We start from the raw sequence: 23,268 nt of genomic DNA on the forward strand, positions 1-23,268 counted from the left end.
GACATCAGTTGCTGAGCAGTTCAAACTAGCGATAGGTAGTTTTGTATCTTTTAATTCAAATTATTATTCTTTCTTCCTGCTCACGCAGATCCTATGAAATAAAAAAACTGTCCTTAAAGCCACAATATGACAAGAGAGCACTTGACCCGCATGCCTTATTCTGTAAATAAGCAGACGGAGCTGGCAACCGGCGGTGCGCAGGCACCGGGTGTGCGAGCGGGGGGCACAGGGAAGTGACCGAGCCCGGCAGCCTCGGCCTAGCCAGCGGAGCCGCTCCTCCCTCCGCCCCCGGCTGGGAAGGGGCTGGGAAGGAGCCGGCCAAGGCCACCCTCGCCCCATCGATCGCCTCAGAGGGCGGCCCGGCCACGCCACCGCCCGGCCGGCCCCCGCGCTGTCCTCAGGTGTCCGGCAACGAATCCCCTGCTCGTGCTCCGTCTACCCGCCCCGCCTGGGGCGGGTGAGGGGCGGGACCGGCGCCGACTCCGCTTTCGTCCCGGCCGCGGCCGCCGCTCCGCTCTCGCCGCCTCCGCTGCGCTCCGCTCCGCTCCCACGGCCGCTGCTGCCGCCATGAGCGCGGACCCCGTCGTCTTCGTGTCCGCCGCCAGGACCGCCGTGGGTGAGAGGCAGCGGCGGGCGCGCCGGATGGCGGATGCTGCCGCCGGGGCCGGGCGGGTGTCCGGGTGCTGAGCGCTCTCCCTCTGTGTTCCCCTCCCAGGGTCCTTCAACGGCGGGCTGTCCTCGCTCCCCGCGCACGAACTGGGAGCCGCCGCCATCCGGGAGGTGCTGCGCCGGGCCGGGCTGGCTCCCGAGGAGGTGTCGGAGGTGATCCTGGGGCAGGTCCTCACCGCAGGTACGGGCCGGCGGCGGGACCCCTCTGCCCGCGGCCGGGCTCACCCTCTCCGCGGCCGCATCTCTCCGGGGTTGTCCCATTGAAACAGCTCAGGTTTCACATTGCAGGGACGTTATCCCTCGCCATTGGGAACGCGGTGCCTTAACAAAGGACTTGAGAGGCATCGTGGCTGCTTCTCCATACGCTCTGGGTGACTGAAAGGATGGGTTTTTGGAAAGGATCTTGTGGGGAATAGTTCGGTTTTTTTTAAATCCCTGAAGTTGCCAACAGTGTACGTGTGAATGTCAGTTCCTTTTCTTTGTTACAACATCCTTCTCACCTTGGTCATCTCAGCTCCTAAATTTAACATCCTGAGTAATGGTAACACTGAGATTTTAAGAGCTAGGCCTTCATTTGTGTTTATCTGCAGGACCGATGTGCAAGATCTATGATGCCACTTGTTTGGAGACAAATATTTTGATTCAATGAAAATGTAGCTGGCAGGGAATTGTTTGTTTTGAACTTGCTCCTGCTTTTTCCAGGGTAATGTTTAATCAGCGTAGTCATAGGCAGGTTTGTATTTTAAATGTGGAGGAAGGAGATACATATTTTTATCTTAAAGATGATTCAGATTCCTCTATATTTTTAGCTTGCGGAATGATGTGCTCTCCTTGTCCTTTTCTTCGTGTACAAAGAGCTTTGGCCTGGGGAGATGCAGATGAAGAGTGTTTTCTTATAATATAGTGATCCTATTATCTCCATCAGGATCACAACAAATACTGGAAGCTTTCAGGTCCATCTGTGCATAGTTGTGCTTTTGGTTTCCATATGAACTTTCAGGGAAAGTTAACTGCTGGTGAGGTACAGAAGATGTCAAAAAGAAACTCTTCAGCAAGAAGCAATTTAAATGATTTCTCATCTTACACATACAACAGGCTAGGGCTGAAGTAGTGTTTCATCTGACCTGGTATCAAAAGCAGAGTTGCAGATATAAAACTAGCAGTAGCAGGTATTAGTTGATCAGCAATATAAATGAAAGAGGTTTCTGTTTATAGATTACTGCTGGGCACTTCTCTACCCACCAGCTGAAAACAGGAGCAAGCTCTAAATTTTGGTGGAATTGGCGTGTTGTTGTGAACAGTGAAAAGGCAGACATTTGTTTTTTAAGAATAAAAGAAAAATGCTGCCTGTTCCCACAGGTGCTGGCCAGAATCCCGTCCGGCAGGCCAGTGTGGCTGCGGGAATCCCATACTCTGTGCCCGCCTGGAGCTGCCAGATGATCTGCGGGTCGGGCTTGAAGGCAGTGTGCCTGGCTGCTCAGTCCATACTGATGGGAGACTCCAGCATCGTGGTTGCAGGAGGCATGGAAAGCATGAGCAAGGTAAAGCATAGGATCGCAGTCACATTGCACCAACGTACTGGGAGCAAAGACCCGATGTTGGAACCCCGTGTTTCCAGGCTGGCGCCTGGGGGCCGATAGAAAGGGTTGCTGTGCTTACGAATGAATTTACACATACAGCAGTTGACTTCAGTAGTGTGCTTTTAAAAAAAGGAAAAGACCTCATACTGTAGCTACTGAAAAGGTGCGCTGCAAACACACACTGCATTTAAAATTCCATTTTCATTTCCATTCAGCTCTGTTGTGGTGAATGATTTGCCTGTGACAGCTGGCAGTAGACAGGATTTTCGTATTGCAAGAAGCCCAGAGAAGGAATAACTGAAAATGTTATTGTTCACCAAGCAATTAGAGCCTGGAAAGAAAGCAAAGCAGTTTTATTTCAAGGTGTTCATCCCAAGGCTGTATTCAGGAATGGGTCTGAGATGGTCTGATGCCCAAGAAACAGATGGCCTCTTCGGCCTGGGCTCAGCTGCCTGTGCAGAGAGTGATGTTGACATTCCCTGGCAGCAGAGTGCAGTTGGGAACTACCTGGAGCAGGCTAGTAGGATGGAGAGCCACAGCTCCAGGAATGACAGATTTGGTCTGTGGAGAGGAAACAACACTTGCAGTGTGGTGATCTGCTACCAGGGGAATGCAGAGGCCAGATGGCACACCAGCTGGCAGGCTCTGGAGGGACAGGCAGAGCAGGCAGCTGGAGAGACTGCCAGGATTTGGGATGGGTACCTCCAGCCAGCAGGCAGGGATCTCTTCAATGGTCTGGCTGAATTGTGTACTGGAGATGTAAACATCTGACTATTTCGAAATACCCTCTTGCAGGCTCCTCATGTCATTCACATGCGAGCTGGGGTGAGAATGGGAGAGGCTTCCTTGCAGGACACTATAATCCTTGATGGCCTTACAGATGCTTTTTATCAGTACCATATGGGCATAACAGGTAAGTGGTGACAGTCCGTAAAATGAGATGGTCAACTGAAAGAGTTCACTGACGGGAAATTTCAGAAATATAAAGTTACAAATAATGTGTTTCAAGCTCTCCTTATGTTTTAGTCATGAAAAAGAAAGAAAGAAGTACATAATATTGAAAGGCATTGAAGGCATTTTCCATTTTGTTTGTAAAGCTACTGTTTTGGGTTTTTCTTCTGTCTGAATTAATCTGTCTGCATCTCTTCTACATCTGAGAAATTTAATTTCAGAAAAAAAAAATAAACAAAATAATCCCTGTATGTAACTGGAGCATTCAGCAGCACAGATTTACAGTGGGGAGGAGTTACATAAAGTGTCCCGTTGATATGCATGGTTCTGCAACTTCAGGTTATTGCACCCTGGATGGGATGGTCAGCCAACTGCTTTTCCAGACCCTGCTTGTGAGACAGAGTGACTTCAGAACTGTTAGCTTTTCTGAAGTGGCTGTAGAGAAATCTGAGCATAGTAATTCAGAGAAGCAATAAACTAGAAAAGCTTGTTTGTATTTGATTTAATTTGATATGTCATCTGGGAGGAGATTCCACACAGAAATTTTAAACCTCAAGTGAAAATATAGTAGAGAATCATGAGTAAACAAAATGAGGAAATCTGAATGAAAACCATTCAGCATAGTCAGCTGCTTCCTACAGCAAACATTAATGACTACATTTGTGCTTACAGTTTTGCAACTTAAAATTTTGGCATTTCCTGATGGCAGTTTGCATTTTGTTCCTGTTTCAGCTGAAAATGTGGCCAATCAGTGGCAAGTCAGCAGAGGGGAACAAGACCAACTTGCTGTACAGTCACAAAACAGGGCAGAGGCAGCACAGAAAGCTGGCTATTTTACAAAAGAAATTGTTCCTGTTCTTGTACCTTCTAAAAAAGGTAAGTGTGAGTGGATGATGAGAGCTGACTTTAGGGAAAAAAATCTGTTTTCTGCTATGTCTCCTGTAATCAGTGGATGGTTTCCCACTTACACAGACTTTTTGTAAGCATGTAGCCTGTTGCTCTCTTTTTCAGCTTTCAGTAGTTATATTTTAAATAAGAGAGAAGCAACTCAAATGTGGAATATCTCAGTGTAGTTTTCTGCAAATACTACCACTGTGTTTTACTGGAGATAGAATAACAACCTAGACAAAGCACTGACTTAACATAGGCTTGGATATGGTACCAAAATCAGTAATTTTCATTTTGTTAAGACTCCTGCTGCACCAAACTTAAAACTGTCATGTTGATCTGGCAAACCTTGCCCACCTAGTAAAATACACAGTGACAATAATTAGGGTTACTAGTTAATTATGTAGTCAGGTTACATATATTGGGTATATTTCTCTTTAGGTGACGGATATAAACAGACCTATTAAGATGTCTGTTTCTAGAGCAGGGGAATTCCCCAGCTTCTTGTGAGTTAGATGCAAAGACTAAATTTTCAAAAAAGAAATCAAGAATCAGTGTTTCAATATTTCCGTTGAATAGACCCTGCAGAAAAAGTCCTGGCATTAGGCAGGCTGCAAACTAATGGAGGGATTTCATGATACCCGTTTAGATGATAATATTTAGTGACACTTGACAGCTCTTTGTAGCGAGATTATTAGAAGTATTGTTTGAAATACAACCTCCTGTGGAAAGAGAAGCTATTGGGTTAGGAAAAGCAAGAACAATACTGACTTTTGCACAACTAGACAGTATTTTAGCTGCTAGTGTTTGTCTTAGAAAATCTGAGCTGTCTGCCCTGCTAGAAGGAGCTGGAGGGCTACAGCAGTTAATTGCCTTGAGTTGGAAGCTGTCTCCAACATAAGAATGCCTTGTTGGTTGAAAGGAATATGGTGCATATTCCCACTCAGCCTGTTGTTTTTGCTGTCGTCCTGTTTGAGATGTGTGTGTGTGTGATTAGACCCTCCTGTGAGCATAATGCTCTGTTTTGCAGGTCCTATAGAAATTAAAACAGATGAACACCCTCGACATGGGAGCAACTTGGAAACAATGGCGAAGTTAAAGCCCTGTTTCTTAACAGATGGAACTGGGACAGTAACAGCAGCTAATGCTTCAGGTTGGTCCATCTGGCTTAAATGAAATAGAAAAGAACAGTAGGTGCTTATGGCTCAAGGCAGGGTCTCTGTGAGAGGTGTGGCTGCTGTGTGTTTACTGGTTGGCAGGAAATGGCAATGTGTTTGACTACGTAGGTAGAACTCCATTTTAGATGTGGAGGATTTCTTTCATTTCCTTGTTTTCTATGAAACAATACAAGAGTTTGGACAATAACAGCAATATTTGATAGGCTGGAAAGAATATTTCCTTTTAAAACTAAGAGTTTCTGATACTGCAGATCTGGAGAATGGAAGACTTAATGATTCATGTTTGAAAATATTACTCCTGTGGGACTGCCACAAGCAGCTTTTAAACATCTTCCTTTGTCTTTATGCTGCCCCTCCCAAAGCCTGCCTAATAAATCTGATGTACTTCTTTTTCAGATTGTACTTTGATTCTTCCACCTGCTCATTTCCAAATAGAATCAACAATGTGTCACATTTACAGCAATATAGTTTGAAGTGTTTGTGGCAGAGAACAGACTTGGCTGATATGAACAATACTGACCTAAACCAGTAAATGATTTGTGATTTTTGTTCTGTCTGGATTGTGATCTTATGCAAGCAGGAGAAAGTGGTACAGTAAAAGCCAAAAGCCCAACAAATACATACAAGTTGTTTGTTACTCCACAGGTTTAAATGATGGAGCTGCAGCTGTTCTTCTAATGAAGAAATCGGAAGCTGCTAGGAGAGGTCTTATGCCTTTGGCTCGGATTGTATCTTGGGCTCAGACAGGCATAGATCCATCTATTATGGGAGTAGGGCCCATTTCAGCAATAAGGAAAGCTGTAAGTAATCACTCATCTATGTATCTATTATGTTAAAACTCTTGCTTGTAATTGCCTTTTGTTTTCTAGCCATGTCTTGGTTTCACCCTGTTCTGAAGAAAATTTAGTAGGAAAAAAGTAAACCATGTGAAAAAAAAATACTCAAAATAGTGTAGTATATAAGATTTGGAATCCTAGTGCTACTAGGGGAGTACCTACTTGTTGGAAAAAGAAAACCCAAATGTATAGGTGTATGAATGGACTTCAGAGCATAAACTAGTCAGGTTTGTGGAAGGGTACCTAGACAACCTAGGAGGCTGAAGATCAGATTTCAGGGATGCGTATAATTAACCAAATTATGGGATAATTTGGTCCTGCTGTGATATGGTTCTGATGCTGTGTCTGGCCAGGTTAATTTTCAGATCATTGCCTGATTGTATTTGCAATAGTACAACACTGAGGGAAGGGCCACTGAGTGCCATCTGCATTAGCAAATGGGATGGTGCCCTTTGTGTTTCAGTTTGGCCTGCAAAAAGCTTGGAGTTTACAAATTGGATTCCTTTCAGGTGTAACTGAACAGGAAGGTGCATTCCAAAGCCACATCTATCGTGCTCAGACCGTTACTGCACCCACCGATGTACTCAGTGCTCAGTCCACAGGACAAGGTTCTCAATGCCTCAGTGAGCATCCCTGCTGGTACCATGCTGCTTGCTAATACAGATGTAGCCCATGGCAGCCCCAGCTATTTGTTAAAGCTTAGCTATGAAATTGAGTATGAAAAGAGCTCTTGTACAGCTAAGAACGGATTTACTTTAATGTTCCTTATTTTTTTTAATACTGTGTAAAAGGCCTTATTTTGTTCACCTCTGAAATGTCCTGGCAGTATGGAGCTCTGATTTGAACTCACCAAGTTCTGTGGCTTTTGACAAGAAAATCAGAACTATAATGCTAAAACTTTTTCTTATCAGATTTCAAACTGCTAGTTAAAATGAAGGGTGCAGTAACTGCATATACAATACAGAATTTTAGTTTAAACTGTGGAACAGGCAAGCTGTGCCTGTAACTGTATAGATACTATGAAAAAGGGCACACTACTCCTTCATAGAGCGTGGTCCTAGTAACACCAAGTTCATGGCTTTGATCCCATATATATGGGCCTTTCACTTAAGAGTTGGACTCGATGATCCTCATGAGTCCCTTCCAGCTCAGAAGATTCTGTGATTCTGTGATTAAATTTTGTAATGGGCGTTATATTATGCTTATCACTTCAAAACTTTAGCACTTTATTGTGAGAGAATGAGTATGTTATATGTTGAGTGTTACAATAACATAGTATATATCTTAAGCTTTTTCCAGAAGAATGGGATACTCCATACAGTCTTTATTTTATCTAGTAGAAAAAGGCTCTCCTCCTTGACTGTAGCCTCAGAGGTGCACCAGTCTGGCTAGCCTATGTTGTGAAATGTCATTATGATTACTCTGCTGATAAAGTATTGCTGTTAGAAACAAAGTGAGTGGAAGTAAAAATGTACATATGTGAAACGTGCCTAAGCCTGTACCAGAGTAGGCAATTGCACAAGTTTCTCAAGTGAAAACATGAGCCAAACCATCTTCCAAAATAGTCACCCATGAGAAGCTTGAAGTGGCAACTTTCACTGTAAAGGCAGGAGAGACTGGACAAATTGGATGTGGCACTGATCACTAATGGTTGACACCTCAGTATTTCCAGTGTAAAAGTCTCTTAGTAAGTAGAGACTCCCTAATGAAGTCAGACTACATCCTAAAAAAATTGCTTTTAATCTGTTAAAGCCTACTTTTGAATCCAGTGCTTGTTCTAGTAAGGGCACCATATACAGCTGGATTTTCACAATTGCACCACCACCACTACACGTGTAAAATTAGTCAAGATTTTTATGAGCAGCCAGCATTATTACAGTACATTGTACTGACTTGTCTGACACTGAAGTTTTGTCTGTAGTCTTCAAGGATTCTCTCATCAACACTGGCTATGAAAAAGTGTTTTCCTTCAAATTTTTTGAAGTGGTAGCTTCAAATCACCCAATTTACATCTTAGGAGAAGCTTCTTCTGTCTGGTGCTAAGGAAGACCTAAAAGATAATAAGGTCCTATTTGTATTGTTTTCTCAGATTGACAAAGCTGGCTGGACTCTGGAACAAGTTGACCTGTTTGAAATTAACGAAGCCTTTGCATCACTCTCTGTTGCAATAGCAAAAGAACTGAAAGTAAATCCAGAAAAGGTAATGATTTGTAAGCTGCCATTTATTTGTAGGCTGGCATTAGTTTACCTCTTGTAACTCAAACTTATCCCATTCTGTGCATCTGGATTGTAAGGGTGAGCACAGCTCTCTTGCAATCACTTTAAGCAAGTAGGGTGGGAGCCCCAGCAGGCATTTCCTCACACTGCTTTGTCTGCTGGCTTTGCTAGCAGTTTCCCAACTGAACAAGTTCCAACGTGTTTGCAGTGGATTTTTATGCAAATCTAGGCAACTGCTCAAGCATACTTAATTCAGAATTTGAAATTGCTGCTTCATGTGTATTTGCCACAGTATTCTTTTAGTGATGGCAAAAAGCACAGGTATTATTCTCCCCTCCCTAAATTTACCTGTTATCTTCAGAGTGAAGACAGAAGAAATACTGGTTATTACCAGCTGTTGCACTCATATGCACTTTCTTGTATGGAATGGTGTTTGTGGTTTCAAGCTCACACATAGTCAAGGGCTAGATCCCAGCGAAGTCATTTATGCTTAAAGTCAGCTAAGCTAGTTAAATGTTTTGACTGTCTGTATTGGCTTTTTTTTTCTGTTTTAGGTCAATATACAAGGTGGAGCTATTGCTCTTGGCCACCCTCTGGGCGCCTCTGGTTGTCGCATCCTTGTAACTCTTCTCTATGCACTGGAACGAACTGGTGGAAAACGTGGTGTTGCTGCTCTCTGTATAGGAGGAGGAATGGGAATAGCCATGTGCATTGAGAGATAAATGTGAGGGAATGAATGAACAGCTAGTGTTAACTAGCTTTGAAACATTTTACTAATAAACTAATAAACTTCTAATAACAGAGCCTAAAATTGTTTTGCCTAAAATTAAATAAGTTTACACCATTACTTCTTGACAAAGAGGTTAGTGGTTATTGCAGGCACTCTAGTTGTTAACGCACACTAGAGCTTAAATTCTCACTGCAAGGACCAAACTTGCTTTCAAAAATTAGTTTGTTCACAAGAAAATAGCAGCAACATTCAACCACTTGTTTTATTAACATTTTAGTTATAAGAGTGGGAAGTGTAAGTGAAACAAACATAAATAAAGCCTAAGTTATTCTTCAAGTGCTCCAGACTGAACTGCATCCTCATAGCACCCTCCTCTCTCTTCTTTAGTTTCAGGGTGCAGTTTGATAAGGTCATCAATTCGGAGAATAGTAATTGCAGCTTCTGTTGCAAACTTGAGGCTCTTGGTTTTGACCATGGTTGGTTCAAAGACACCAGCTTGCTTGTTATCACGAGGTTTTCCATTGATCAAGTCAAGACCAATCCTGCAAAGAAGGAATGCTGTCAGATGGAGAGGGAGAAACAGCAGAAATACAGCTGGGAGTATCCTGTGTAACTCCTGCTTCGTTACAGCAATACGTACATACAACTGAAGGGCAGGGGCAAAGGAGTTCACTGAAAACATACATTCTTTTTTTACTATGCAAATCATGGTTCAGTGAACTGGGAGAACAATTTTCCATCTAGGTCACCAGCCCACATCACTTTTACTAGCCTTCTAAAAGACAGATACTTGCCATTTCAGATTTTTGCGATCTGGGTTAACTTGAGCCTCATTGTGGAATGCTCTCAACTTTGCAACAAGATCTGTGGCATCCTGAGCAGCATTTACTGCCAGTGTATTTGGAATTACTAAGAGGGATCTTGCAAATTCTGCTATTGCAAGTTGTTCACGTGATCCCTAGAAAGAGGAAAAAAACTTTAAACCAATAGTTACAACTGGAGAGGAAAAAAATACAGCCATGATCAAGAACAGCGCTAACTGGTAGGGGTTTTCACACGCAAAACCTGTGTTTCAGTCAAAGAACCACAGAGTCTAATTATCAGAGAAAGAATTAACTCATATCCTCCATTTTAAAGAACCATCTTAGATTCTATAAGATGATTAGGTTTTCATGAACCACAGAAATTACTTCTAACAGATGAAAATAAAAGCTTGGAGATTAACTGTGCAAATCTAACGCATACACACCACTGATTCTCTGTGCAAGACTTACCATGCTGGTTGCATAATTTTCAAGATATATTGAAAGTGCTGCCTCTACAGCACCACCACCTGGGACAACAGACTTGGATTCCAAAACCCTTTTGACAACACAGAGAGCATCATGTATAGATCGTTCCATTTCGTCACACATGAAGTCATTGGCTCCTCGTAAGATAATTGATGCTGAAGTACGAGCCTTTGTACTAAGGATAAAAGGAATCAGAAGTCAGCTGTGCTGAATGAAATCTAAATTAAAATAATTCTTGGTAAATTTTTTCTTCTAAAGCAGAGTTGGGTTGAGCCTCATTTTTTCAACATTTAAAAGAAAATCTTAACATTGTTATGCCCCCTTGCAGGGTACATACATTGTAACTTAGTAAGTCACTATTTTAATTTCTAACATGCAAGAACCTTTGAGTTTGAGTCTTTTAAAGAAAGCTACCTGTCAGAGTATGATGACATTTTCCCATCAAAGAGGGGAAAGTGTACTTAGGTATTAAGAAAGACTGCTTTTGCACAGCCCTCAAAAAAGCTAATGACTGCCAACGTAATAAAACAGGCTGTTACCAGGTACCTGACACACGAGTGCCATGGGCAGAGCATTTCCTTCACACACAAATGACACTACAGGAACATGAACACCCAGAAGGGATATTGAAATAGTGGAAAAGTTATTATCCAAAGTATGTTCTCATGAAATGAACTGATACTCAATCTTCAGGTACCAGACAGCAGTGACACCAGCACAAGTGAACACTGTCTTTCAAAACTAATGGAAAGATTTAGCTCGCACCTCTTTATTCAGATGAAATTAACTAAGACAGTACCTACTTCCCTTCACTGTCTCTAAAGGGTAGCCAGTTTAGAAACATTTGTTTATAAACAAAAATTTAAGTAAATCTGTCTAGCAATCTGATTGTCTCATATGCTGGTTGACAAAGAGTGTCCAGCTCCAGCAAAAGAGATCAAATACTGATACTCTCACCTCTAATTTGCACCGCATTTGTGTACCCTTTCCCATGTGTGTAACTATTCCAACCACTTAGATAGCATGAAGTAAATAAGTGGAATTTTATCTCAAACTTAGCAGAGAACACATACAGAACTTGAGTATTTTTAGAAGGATCCTTACTTCTTGATTAAAATCAGCTCATCATCACAGATTCTCTCTTGAATCACCTCTTCTGCCTGTCCCAGCATTAATGCCTCAAAACTCTCCTCACCTTCAAGGTTTGCAAGGGTTGAACATATGGTTGCTTTAACAAACAAACAACAAAGTGAAGTTAACATTCAATTTCTGCACATCATCCTTTGCCCACTACCAATAGGCGTACAGGAAGAAAAACAGAAATAAAAGCTGTGTTAAATAGATTTTTCTTGAACAGCACTTCTAGTTCTCAGGCAGCAATTCAATATTTCAGTTTATAACTGATAAACTGGCTGCTTCTTTTGTTCAACTTTTACAGCGCTTCCTCTTCCACGGCCAGTACAAGTTCCCATGCTTTACCACAATGAAAATATTTTCTTTCAAATTTAAGAACTGACAGATAAAAATCTGTACAGGACCAGATTTTTTTTAAAGTATGCATGGAGTGATTTAGGAGTTCTTCATTTGTCTTGAACTATGTAAACAATGTACTTAACTGTCTTAAACAGAGGCTTATGAATGCATGCATAATAAAAACTTCTAAATAAATACAGATTATGGCTCCCATTTCCACAAGAGGCCAGTCTTGACAGTGCCAGGCAGCTTCTTCTCCCTCCCCTGTAAATCTTCAGCAATCAAGTCTTACAGTAGTCATCTACTTTGACAAAGGTCATTTAAAAGCAACAATAAAGCTAAAAAGAAGTGGCTCAGCTTTACTCATCCTGACCTTGGATGTTAAGAAGCCATATTTTAAAAATCAGTAACAAGTACCCTAACAACAGCTTCTGCTTTGAAGAATAAATTTATAAACCAGTTATTCGTATACAGACATACCTCCCGATGCCTTAGCAATCCGCTTAAGGTCCTTTTTTACAACTCTTCGTACTGCCATAGCTCCAGCATCAACAAAGTATTTCAGACACATATCATCAATACCTCCAGTGGTGAGAATAACATTGGCACCAGTGGCCAGAATCTTCTGGATTCTTTCTTTGGTAATATCTGACTCTCTGCAAAGATTAATGTCAAAGTTATAAAAAGGTATCCAAAAGTATACCATCACATCCTGTCAGCCCACTTCCTGAAACCCTTAATGCAGAGCTCTGCAAGAATGGACCACTGCACAAACATACTTGCACCTCTTGAAAACTGACTTAATACTAGTTCTGCCTCCAGAAGTGAAGACTTCTTCCATTAGTATTTGGTATTGCTGGGAAATGCTAACATTCAAAACATTTTTTACCTCTTGCACTCAGCCAAATCTACATCAAGCCATCTCAACTGATGAGATCTAATCAAGCCTGTGAAACCCCACTGCCTCAGTTATTCAAGCTTCCACACACCTCTGCCTTATCTGGTCCAGCTTCTCAGGGTCTGAGATAACAACCTGAACACCAAGCTTCATTTTTGCTTTCTGCAGGCTGAAGTCAAGGCATGCAATCTTTGCATTAAGTATTCTCTTGGTCATACCTGATGAGGAAAAATAAGCAAGAAGAAGGATTTTGTCAAATAGAGTTAACGTAACATCAAGTTAGCATTAGAGATTAAAATTAACGTTACTTTCACATTTCAGATTTCTACTGTTTACTTCTCCACCTCCAGTTCTGCCCTACTGCAGAAAAAGCTAATAAAGACTTTCCTGTGTTACCTTTTTATATACAGTCCCCAAAACACGAATGACCATTACAATGTGACCTATCAGTCTCACATCCTGTGAGTTACCTAATCACAGCAAGGCTCTGCTAAATGAAACAGTCCCCCGCAAACCTGGCACTGGCTCCGCAAGGGAAGTGCTCAAGTTCCACCAGAACACAGTGTTACCTTGCTGACACTGAGCTACAGCAACTTACCAACACTTTGTGCATCACTGCTAGCTGGCAGACTCTAGTCTAAGAAACACTGGTGAAGTGCAGTATTTTGCGTTCTTGTTTAACTGTCCTGGAACTGAAAACCCACATGGATTTGCAACGAATGCAGCCAGTTCAAAAAGCCACACAGAAAGACGAAGAGGACTGAGCTGACACAAAAGATTTCTGAAACATAGCCTGTTCTTACCCTGTGAGCCCACCACGCAGTTCAGAGCATAACCGTTCACAAGAATGCTCTCCTTTTGGCTGCGGCCATGGGCCTTCAGAACATTAACCGAGTTGATGGGGTACCGAGCCTGACCCTTCTGGTCTGTGTATTTAACTGCCAGTGCAGCATCCACCACCATGTTAGCAAAGAAATCACCATCACTGAAAGGCTGTTAAGGTTAAAACTGAAGAAGGAAACTAGTATTATGCTTAAGAAAAAAAACCCAAACCAAACCATGAACAGAAATAACTGAAAGTGCTAAAACTAAGTTTCCAAAAAAGAACTTCAGAAAGGCAAGAAAGTGCTAGCTCTCCAGCTCTCTTTACCATTGTCTTAAAGGAATGAGTCATTCTAAAAGCTGAAACACTGCTAGAAAAATTATGACAGACTACCATGATGCCTGCATTTTATGTACCTTTTGTTCCTTAAATAAAATACATATCCTATGTTTGGCCAGCACAAAAGCTCTGTGCCCATGGAGTAAAATTCAACTTTCTTTCCTCCAGATTCACTTCCCAGGTACTTCTGTAACACATTCTTCCACTCACACAACTCTTTATCTAGCCTCCCTAACAAGCAATGCAATTGTTAGGAAACAATACCCTTTTAAAGCTATCCTGATCTGCCAACCCAGATTTAAATGAACTGGGAAGAGTTTGAACATGTTTTCCCATGCCAGATCACAGTTATCTGTAAAACCCCTGTTACAAACACAACAGCTTCACGACTGTGTCATGTTCATAAAAACTGCTGCAAAGGATACTCTGGCCTAGCTACTCAAGCTCTCTAAACAACCACTCTCACTTCACTCACTTGATCAAGTTAAAGGATACACTCCTATAATTTTCGAGGACATTGATGTTTTAGCAGCATTAATTAGGCACTCCCTGCCCAGCTCATCTGTGTTAATAACAAGATTTTCATTGATGTAGCGAACAGCTTCCCTGTAAAATAAAGACAAATACACTGGTCAAGAACCACCCCCACAAAAAGACAAAAACTTACATGTTTTCAGCTCTTCTAAATGTTACCTCGAAGAACAAAGGGATAAAATCAATTAATCTCCAAGGACAGTAACATGACAGTCATTCCATTATGTGATTACAGAAATACAATTTAAAAAAAACCCAAAACACACAAAAACCCAACCCAGACCAACAAAAACCCCACCACCCCTGCAACAAACCACCAAATTCCACTTGGTGCCAAAAAGTCTGTATTAACGCAGTCACAAAATACAGAAATTCAACTGTATCAGTTTCTTACTTGCAGGCAAGTCGGTATCCACCAATAATGGAGGTAGGATGAATTTTCTGTTTCACCAGCTCATCTGCATTTTTGAGAAGTTCTGCAGCAATAATTACCTGTTTGAAATACAAACACTAAATCCGTGCATCCCACACAAGCAAAGAAACTACCTTGTGCAATGCACAACTAAAACCAGTTTCTGACATGAGGTGAGAGCCTACCCAATTCCAACCCCCACCAAGGTATCTAAAGTCTCAGGCAAGTTTTCGACACTCAGTATCCTTGGTACTTTACTTTTACTTCTCACAGTCATTAAAAATTAAAAAACTAAATTCAGCCTCTATCATCAACCTTTGAGACAGGAAAAGATCAATAATGAAACAGAAGTAAGCAAATTCCCTTCCGGAGCACCACTTTGCATATGGAAACTAGTATCTCTAGAGAATACTAAATCTAAACACTGACTTTTGGTATGTCTGCCTGTAAAACTTGCTACATACCACTGAGGTGGTCCCATCACCAACTTCTTTGTCTTGCAGGTCTGCCAGCTCACAAAGGACTTTTGCAGCAGGATGTTCCACTTCTAGCAGTTTCAGAATGGTTGCACCATCATTAGTAATGGTCACGTCCTGATTTTCAGGAATCAAACGTGAATATGATGTACATTTCTATCACACTTTCACTGTCGTGTTTCAGAACATTCATACAAATAGAAATTAATTAATCTTCACAATTGCCCATAAAATAACTACTTATACCAAAACTTTTCTGCGACTTTTTAACCAGGAGTCCCATTCTAACAACGGAAATGTTACCAGTGCAGAATCTGCACTTTCTTTTGATCAGAAAAGCCTTTTTGGTACAGAAACTCATCACACATTTTGCAAATATTGGATCAGTAGTCATGCAATGACCTCCCTCTAACACAGTATTTTATTACAGCAGCCTGGAAAATGACAAACTTTCTACAATTGCTTGAAATATTTTGAAGTACAAAATATTGCTTAAATTTTTGTTATGAGATTACTAGATTTTTTTTTTTTTTGTTATTTCTCCTAATGTGGAGATCGGGACATACAAGTCAGCACCTGTTAAACTTGATTTAAATGATGAAACTCACTTCTTGCAATCTGACCAGTATTTTAAGTGGTTACAAGAACTCACCTACAGAAAAGAAATAACTGTACCACATAAATTACCACCACAATAGATGGAACTAAAATGATGTAACACACATTACCCAATACTCAATTTTACCACAGTTCTCCTACCCCTCTCAGAACCATGGAAAAAACAGGCACGTGCACATTAGGCCTATGAAGCACACTAAGTAGAAGCACTTTTACACAGGAACACAAATCCTCCTGATGCTTCTTAAAGTAATATTACTTACCCCAATATCATCCACCAACATCTTATCCAGACCAACTGGCCCAAGAGAACTCTTCACAATATTGGCAATAGCAGATGCAGCAGTAACTGAATAAATGAAAGAAGTAAGAAAAGAAGAGTTTTATCTTCCCAGCTTCAGGATGATTCTCAGATTTATAAGAAACTGTGCCAAGAACCAACAAATCAGGAACTTGACAACAAGTGATCTCCTCTATGATTACAAAGCAGCCTATCGAACCTGAAGCTTTACCTTATTTTGGTAGGCTTGCTGATACTAAAAAACTATAATCTGTGCCAAACTTCACTCTTCCCTCCTAGCTGGTTTAGCTAGCTAACCTGGCAAAACTGACTGACCAGAAGAAGAATGCCTCCTCTGCTGTCTGGATAAGACGGAGTCTGAGGAGGACTGAGGTCAGAGGAGCAGTGGTGTTAGATTAGGAGGGGTTGGTAGCACTGCTGCTTTTGACTGCAGCAAGCAGAGACTTCACTTTCATTTAGTCCTCAGTTCTGGGCAGACAGAACAATGGTATCACCACACATCAATTAGTAAAACATCTTTTGGTCCATATCAGGTCTGTGACTGAAATAAAACATTTACTTCTCCAACTAAGTCACCGAAAAGTGACCTTTGAGTCACTGCTAAAACAACACAAAGCCTCCAAAACATCAGCTTATTTAAAGGTTGTTCTGCCATCTTCATATAGGAAAAAGATACAATCAACCTTTTCCTTCAGACCATGGCAAGCTTTTCTCTATCCCACAAGCATAGCCACTTTATCTAGAAATTGAAAAAGTGGTAGTTAAATGGGAATAGTTATAACTCAGAGACCTTCAAACAACACAAAAATTTCTTTTGTTTAGGAGGATTAATGGCAGCATTATGTAAGAAATAACGTTGTACCAAAGGTGCCATTATTACGCGGAATCTGACTCGAGAATTAAAGGAAGACTCATAAATTTTAAGTGGTCTGCCTAAAGTATCATCAGAGCTACATGAACCAATCTCAGTTTGATCAGGAAGCAAGTCTTCGGCTTCTTCCTTTGTCTTTTGGCTACTCAGAATCTGAGATCGGTCTCGGAATTTGCAGCCTTCCCCCAGGACTTGGGGTACAATCCTGAGCAATGGGTAGCGCGTTTGAGAATTACAGTTACAGACACACATCTCGACGGCGGTCCCCATTTTCCGAAGCAGGTTATTTCCCTGTGCCGGTCAGCAGGGAGCTTCCCCAGCTGCCCCTTCCCCTGCAGAACTCCCCGCAGGCCTTGCCGGCTCACGGCCTACGCGGTCGGGACGGGGCAAAGCGACCTCCGTGCAGCAGCCGCCCTGCCCCGCTGTTTGCTGCTACCAAGGGAAGGAGGGCGGGGGACGCGGGATCGCGTCGCCACTTGGACTCCTACAAGCGGGGCGGGATGGCGTGTGCTCCACGTCCACCTCCCTCCCTCCTTCCTTTCTTCCCTCCCTGCACGCAGCGGCGGCCCGGGACAGAAGGAATCTGTCGAGAGGAGCGGCTATTCCCGGGCAGACCAGGGCGGGTGAGCACATGGCAGGGGTGACCATGGCCGCGCCATGTTCGCTTCTTCCTGCCCCTCCCTTCCCCCCCCCTCCCCCGGGTCTCGCCAGAGCGCGCCGCCGTTACCGTTCTGCGTGCGGACCGAGTCACCGCTGGTCCGCTCGCCGAACACGGCCAGGGGCCCCTCCATCGCCGACATCTTCCCGCCCGGGCGCGGCGCCACACGCACAGGGAAGGGACAGGAGGGCGCGGAGCGGCGGGACTGCCGGGGCGGCGCGAGGCACGCTGGGAACGCGCCCCCTGCCCGAGGGGGCGGTGGGAGGGGGCCACGCCCCGCGGGGGGCGGGGCCTCGCCCCGAGCCTGCCCAATCCTGGGGCGCGGCGCCGCCCGGCCTCGAGCCGCGATTGGCGGGCGCGCCTGAACAAAGCCGCCGCGCGACGGGGCGGGGCCGGGGCGCTTCCACGAGCTTCTAGAAAGTGTCGCGGGCCGGGGCGCGCAGGCGCGGGGCGGTCCGCCGGTGGTGGGGAAGGGTCCCCAGTGCTCGGCATTGGGAAATAACCCGCTTCGGAAAGTGGAGACTTCGGCATGCGTGTTTGTAACTGCGGTCCTCAAACACGCTACCCATTGCTCAGGATTGTACCCCGAGTCCTGGGAGAAGGCTGCGAATTCCGAGACCCATCTCAGGTTCTGAGATTCCAAAAGATGGAGAAGCTGAAGACCTGCTTCCTGGAGAAACTGAGATTCAAATACTTTGATGATACTTTAGGCAAAACAATTTTAATGAGAATTACTTAAGTCGTGACTACGACTGCACTTGATAATGGCAGCATTGTATTGTTTGAAGGTCTCTGAGCCGTAACTGTTCCCATTTTCCTACCGCTTTTCAATGTCTAGGTTAAGTGGCTATGCTTATAGGATAGAAAAAACTTGCCACAGTCTGAGGGAAAAGTCTCAGGGAGCGGTGGGGAGATGGGGAAGGGGCAATGGTCAGTATGGGCATGTAATGGGTGCAGATTCATAGCACGGGATGTGAACAGGCTTCTTCTATTTTGACAAACAGGTACCTTAAGGGACCAGGCATGACCTCCACAGCCAGAGCTATGCCTGCCTCCTACAGCAGTGTCCAGAGTTCATCTGTCAGGTGGTGCCAGGGTCTCTCACCAGGCCTTCAGCCTTTCAACACAATTTGCTCTTAGATGGGTCATTAAATGCATTTTCAGGACTACAGCAGTTAAATACAGCCCCAAAGTAGGGTTCCTGCATGGTCAGGCTTGCAGAAGGATGCTTTGAGAAGGCAGAGAAGCTCTGATGTACCTGTGTGCTGCAGGAGTTGTTGGAAAGAAGCCTAAAACAGGATGATGGTAGTTCCCGAAACACCTATTGTTGCTCTCACCCACTCCCCTTTCCCTTCCGCGCCTTGATCCCTCTTCCTTAGACCCGCTCCAGAAAACGCCGACCCAGTCTCTGGAGGCCGGCATTTCCTAAAGCCCTCTTTCCATGGGGAAAAGTCAAAACATGATTCCCCGAGTCGGGGAAGTGTTTTCTGCTCTATTTTGCGAGATGCAGGTGACACACGGGCACCCTTCCCCGGGGAGCGGGCGCTGGGGGCGGCTCTGCCGGCGCACCGGGAGCGGCCCCGCGCTCGGCGCTTCCGCCCGACCCCGCCGGCGGCGGAACTCCCGCGGCCGCTTCCGCGGGAAGCGCCGCCTCTCGCGCATGGCGGCGCCCGGGTGTCCCCGAGCGGAGGGAGGGGAGTGACGGCCGCCCGGGGCTCTGGCCGGTCCTGCTCCCCATGGCGCTGAGCAGCCGCCTGCTGCTGCCGGCCGGTGGGCTCCGTGCAGCGGGTAAGCCCAGGGCTCGCCGTGCCGGCCTTTCCCGGCGGCGGCTCCGCGACCGTGCTCCCGGGGCGATCCGGCGGCCGGGGGTCTTGGCGGTGCTGCTGTGCCAAGGATGAAGGGTTTATACCTTGTTATTTGGTAGTGATGTCTCTGGTTCCTTGTGTACTTCGCTTTCAGTGTTTTGTAAAGCCTTGGTCCTAGTCACGCGTGAGTTTGTATTTTATGTACGAGCTCAGAAACGGCGTTAGTATACTTGCAGTTCACCTCATAAACTGGGGAAACAGGTCGAGGTCTTGTCATCTACCTGTTAAGTGCTTAAAAACTAAAAGTAAGATGATTTTGCCCTGCTGACTTCTCTAAGCTGTGTCATTCTGTACTGTATCCATTCTACTGTCTGCACTACATGTTGTTTTAATCCTTTCTGCTCTCCCTCCCAAGGTCTTCGTTTTGCATCAACTACAGCCAGTCTGAAAACTGAGCCCGAAGTGGACACAAGTGAAAATGAGGTCGTTGCCCCAAACTTCACTAACAGAAATCCTCGGAACTTGGAGCAGATGGCCCTGGCTAGGAAGGAGCGTGGCTGGAAGACAACTTGGCCAAAGCGTGAGTTCTGGCACAGGTCAGTCAGGAAGTCACTGCCAGAAATGAAGACTCCAAAAGAAAAAAACCATACCAAAACAAATCCCAGAAACCCACATACAAAATGTGTATTTTGGGTTGCTGAATCAGTTATCACATTAGTGTTTCCTAATCAGCAGGTGTCTTCTGTGTTCAGAGAACAGTGGACTAGCAGCATGTGAAAGTCAGCATATGTGGTCAAGATTTTTCCATCTGTTGTTAAGGCAACAGTAATGTTGCTTAAGCAACAGCTTTTTAACTCGGGATTCTCTTACTCCTGTGCTTACCATGCTTCATTGTTTTATTTGAGGCACCATAATAGTCTGTCTGGGGTTGTTTTATGTTTGTGGGTTTTGGTTTGGTTTTTTTAAGTTCATTTTAAGCTGGCATTTCAAAGTCTTTATTTTGTTCTTGTGCAGAGAGCCCCATCCAGTTTGTTCATACCAGGAAAGCTGATACTGTACAGTACAATAAGAAATAGTTGTTCCTAATAAATAATCTATTGTTATGTGTGGAAGCTTATGAGGTACTTTCTGCCAATTGCAGATGTCAAGAAGTAGTTATCTGCTGTGTCAGCACAAGCCTTAAAGGGACTACATAGTGACCTTAAAGTTCCATTTCTGCTGGAGCAGTTCTCCTCATCATACATAGATCTGCTCCACACTGTGCAGGTGTACAGTGCTTAGTTTGGAGTGGTGCTGGTCTGAGGCAATGTAGGACTGTGGCCCTGAGTAACTGATGAAAAGTTGCTCTTGGAATTTCACTCTTCTGAGCTAGTAACAGGAGTTGTGTGAGTCAACACAGGCAGGCAGCAGGAACAACCACAAAACTACGGCTGAAATGCAAAGAGTACATTTATTTCACTGCCTCTCTAACTGGAGGATCCCAAGGCAACACCCAGGCAGAGACACACAGGTGGGAATGCAGGCATTGTTAGGCCTAATCTGTGCAGGTGGTGGGCCTGCTGTTGGCACCCATTTATTAAGAGCATTTATGCTTACCATCCTGCTGTGCTCTCCCCCGTGCTTTTTATGATCTCCGAGCTTTGATCTTCTGTCTATCAAAACAGGGAGCTCAAGCACATCCATGAGAGTGCCTCCAAGTCTCTTCAAACACCTATGTTATGTCCACACAGAGATTCTACTTCTCAAAACAGACAGAGGATAAACATCAGTAGGCATAATACATGGGGTTTCCCACAATGTTATTCTCCAGGCCTTTCCATTCCCAGCTGCAAGGTCACTTGAGCAAATCTTCCTCACCACTCTTCTGCTTTTACCCTTTGCTCCCAACATGAGTCCTATTATATGTCTTAATAAGTAAAATTACAATATAATGTAATACACCAGTACATTCAATTTTATTTAATAAAATGTAAGCATTTGACTGTGTTCTCTGGAAAAGACATTATAATCCCATGTTATTTCTTTCCTGCACTCAGATTACGGCTCGAGCGGACGCAGTGTTACGTAGAAGCCTTTGTTGAGCGCTCTAATGGGGATGTTGTGGTATCTGCCTCTACCCGAGAGTGGGCCATAAAGAGACACTTATACAGTCCCAAGGGAGTAGCCGCATGCAAAAACCTTGGCCGTGTAATGGCACAGCGCTGTTTGGAAGCAGGAATCAACTTTGTGAACTTTAAAGCCATTATCCCCTGGGAACACCATTGTGACTCGGCAAGTACCCATCTCCTTATTCCTTTGGCCCTTTTTTCCTTTTTAGGTATTAATTTTACTTCTCTTCACCATTAATTTTCTTATGTGGCTTGACAATCCCTCCTTGCAACACTCAGCAGGGTAGCTTTGACAAGCTCCAGTTCCTGGCATTATGCTTCCATGAGGCTATTAACCTCTGCCCCTCGATGTAACGTGTCCCCACCGATATTTCACTGCTGCTGGCTTTTAAAATTTTTTAAATTTATTTGTGTTTATCTTTTAAACAAGATTCAGGAATTCGAGAAAGCTATGAAGGAGGGTGGTGTTGTTCTGCATGAGCCACGAAGACTCTATCAGTAAAATGGAGATTGTTGGGAAGACTTTCAAAGGAATGAGGATCACTTCTTTTGGTTTGTGTACTGGCAGAGGGAAGGTCCAGAGCTGGCAAAAGTTGAAATGTATCATCATATAATAAAATATTTCCAAATGGGTAGAAGCGTTTCATATTCTTTATTCTAGAATTATCAACACCTTTAGGGCTAGAATAAACTTACCATAGTTCAGCCTGACAGAATTTATTAATAATTCAACATTTTAAAAGTATATTTTATTTTTAAGATTTTACTTTCTTTGTTCTAACCTGAACTCTGGAAATGCTTTGATATTTGATCACTGTACACTGCCAGTCTAATCTAGCAAAATGTAGTCATTATATGAATGTTGAGAACTGTGATGAAGTAATGTGCTAATCTTGGTGAAAAGATTAAATTCCTCTAACTCATCTTTGCACCTTTCTTGCAATCTGAGATTCTAACTGCTTAACGACAGGGATAGGTCTAGGAGGGAAGCTGCACAAATGCCTGCTGTAGGGAGTAAGAAGCGCCATTATCTCCCTGTGTTGGCTGCGTGCTGCAGGCTGGTGCTGTCAGCGTCTCTACCTGATGGCTCGCCAGAGCTCCCGAGCATGACCAGGCTGTGAAATCCCCACACTAAGTATGTCTGCACCCCTCTGACAGGGAAGTTCAGGGAGGCCAGCCTGGTCAGTGCAACTCGTGTAGCTGTGTCCCGGTGCTGTACCTGCTGCCTCGTGTTTGCGGGCTCTGGGGCAGGAGAAGGGAACGCCTCGGTTGTGTGCCGGGCTTCAGCAGCCTGCGGGGTAAGGCCGGCCCGGTTCTGGCATCCGTACTAAATCCTCACCGTTCAACTGACATAATGAAAAAAACACCGCAGTTTGACTGGATTCTTACCTAGTAGTTGGTTCATAATAACAACAACTCTCAGCCAGTGACGGCCTCTGTGCGCTCTGTATTTCCGGCAGACGCGCAGCAGGAGCTGTGTCTGCGCTTCCTGTGAGCGCGGGCTGCCTCTCCAATTTCCAGCCTAAACCTCCCCATCTTTTGCTCCCGCCGCTCAGGTCACGCTGGAAGCTCCCGTGGTGCTGCCTTTCCCATCCCTTACTGTGGATCGGG

The 23,268-nt window shown here is 44.1% G+C and overlaps 3 protein-coding genes across 3 annotated transcripts; 2 read left to right on the forward strand and 1 right to left on the reverse strand.

Annotated features, from left to right (window-relative positions):
• The first annotated feature begins 489 nt into the window (after positions 1-489).
• On the forward strand, positions 490-9,055 carry ACAT2 (acetyl-CoA acetyltransferase 2). The gene is made up of 9 exons (XM_082302038.1): positions 490-616; positions 716-850; positions 2,029-2,210; positions 3,045-3,162; positions 3,933-4,076; positions 5,119-5,241; positions 5,912-6,066; positions 8,192-8,302; positions 8,874-9,055. Exons 1-9 carry the CDS (start codon positions 568-570, stop codon positions 9,039-9,041), a joined length of 1,185 nt encoding a protein of 394 aa, XP_082158164.1. The 5' UTR covers positions 490-567; the 3' UTR covers positions 9,042-9,055.
• A 19-nt stretch (positions 9,056-9,074) lies between these two features.
• On the reverse strand, positions 9,075-17,980 carry TCP1 (t-complex 1). Its single transcript, XM_082302027.1, has 12 exons — positions 17,814-17,980; positions 16,178-16,263; positions 15,285-15,413; positions 14,803-14,900; positions 14,370-14,480; positions 13,516-13,697; positions 12,804-12,930; positions 12,295-12,470; positions 11,446-11,569; positions 10,324-10,516; positions 9,844-10,007; positions 9,075-9,591 (listed from the first exon to the last, which is right to left on the reverse strand). Exons 1-12 carry the CDS (start codon positions 17,884-17,886, stop codon positions 9,375-9,377), a joined length of 1,680 nt encoding a protein of 559 aa, XP_082158153.1. The 5' UTR covers positions 17,887-17,980; the 3' UTR covers positions 9,075-9,374.
• Positions 17,981-19,386: 1,406 nt separating this feature from the next.
• On the forward strand, positions 19,387-22,576 carry MRPL18 (mitochondrial ribosomal protein L18). Its single transcript, XM_082302579.1, has 4 exons — positions 19,387-19,532; positions 19,965-20,145; positions 21,586-21,820; positions 22,088-22,576. Exons 1-4 carry the CDS (start codon positions 19,481-19,483, stop codon positions 22,157-22,159), a joined length of 540 nt encoding a protein of 179 aa, XP_082158705.1. The 5' UTR covers positions 19,387-19,480; the 3' UTR covers positions 22,160-22,576.
• The last annotated feature ends 692 nt before the right edge of the window (positions 22,577-23,268 follow it).

Source organism: Coloeus monedula, assembly GCF_965178545.1.
Source record: "Coloeus monedula genome assembly, chromosome: 2".
Lineage (NCBI taxonomy): Eukaryota > Metazoa > Chordata > Aves > Passeriformes > Corvidae > Coloeus > Coloeus monedula.

Bases quoted from the DNA above. Each gene is read 5' to 3' on its own strand.
- ACAT2 (XM_082302038.1), top strand. From the start codon at position 568: ATGAGCGCGGACCCCGTCGTCTTCGTGTCCGCCGCCAGGACCGCCGTG. The intron at 851-2,028 runs GTACGGGCCGGC...CTGTTCCCACAG, and splicing joins GGGGCAGGTCCTCACCGCAG to GTGCTGGCCAGAATCCCGTC. The intron at 5,242-5,911 runs GTTGGTCCATCT...GTTACTCCACAG, and splicing joins AACAGCAGCTAATGCTTCAG to GTTTAAATGATGGAGCTGCA.
- TCP1 (XM_082302027.1), bottom strand. From the start codon at position 17,886: ATGTCGGCGATGGAGGGGCCCCTGGCCGTGTTCGGCGAGCGGACCAGC. The intron at 10,517-11,445 runs GTAAGGATCCTT...TTTTATCCTTAG, and splicing joins GAGCTGATTTTAATCAAGAA to TACAAAGGCTCGTACTTCAG. The intron at 10,008-10,323 runs GTAAGTCTTGCA...TCCTCTTTCTAG, and splicing joins AAAATTATGCAACCAGCATG to GGATCACGTGAACAACTTGC.
- MRPL18 (XM_082302579.1), top strand. From the start codon at position 19,481: ATGGCGCTGAGCAGCCGCCTGCTGCTGCCGGCCGGTGGGCTCCGTGCA. The intron at 19,533-19,964 runs GTAAGCCCAGGG...CTCCCTCCCAAG, and splicing joins CGGTGGGCTCCGTGCAGCGG to GTCTTCGTTTTGCATCAACT. The intron at 21,821-22,087 runs GCAAGTACCCAT...CTTTTAAACAAG, and splicing joins GGGAACACCATTGTGACTCG to ATTCAGGAATTCGAGAAAGC.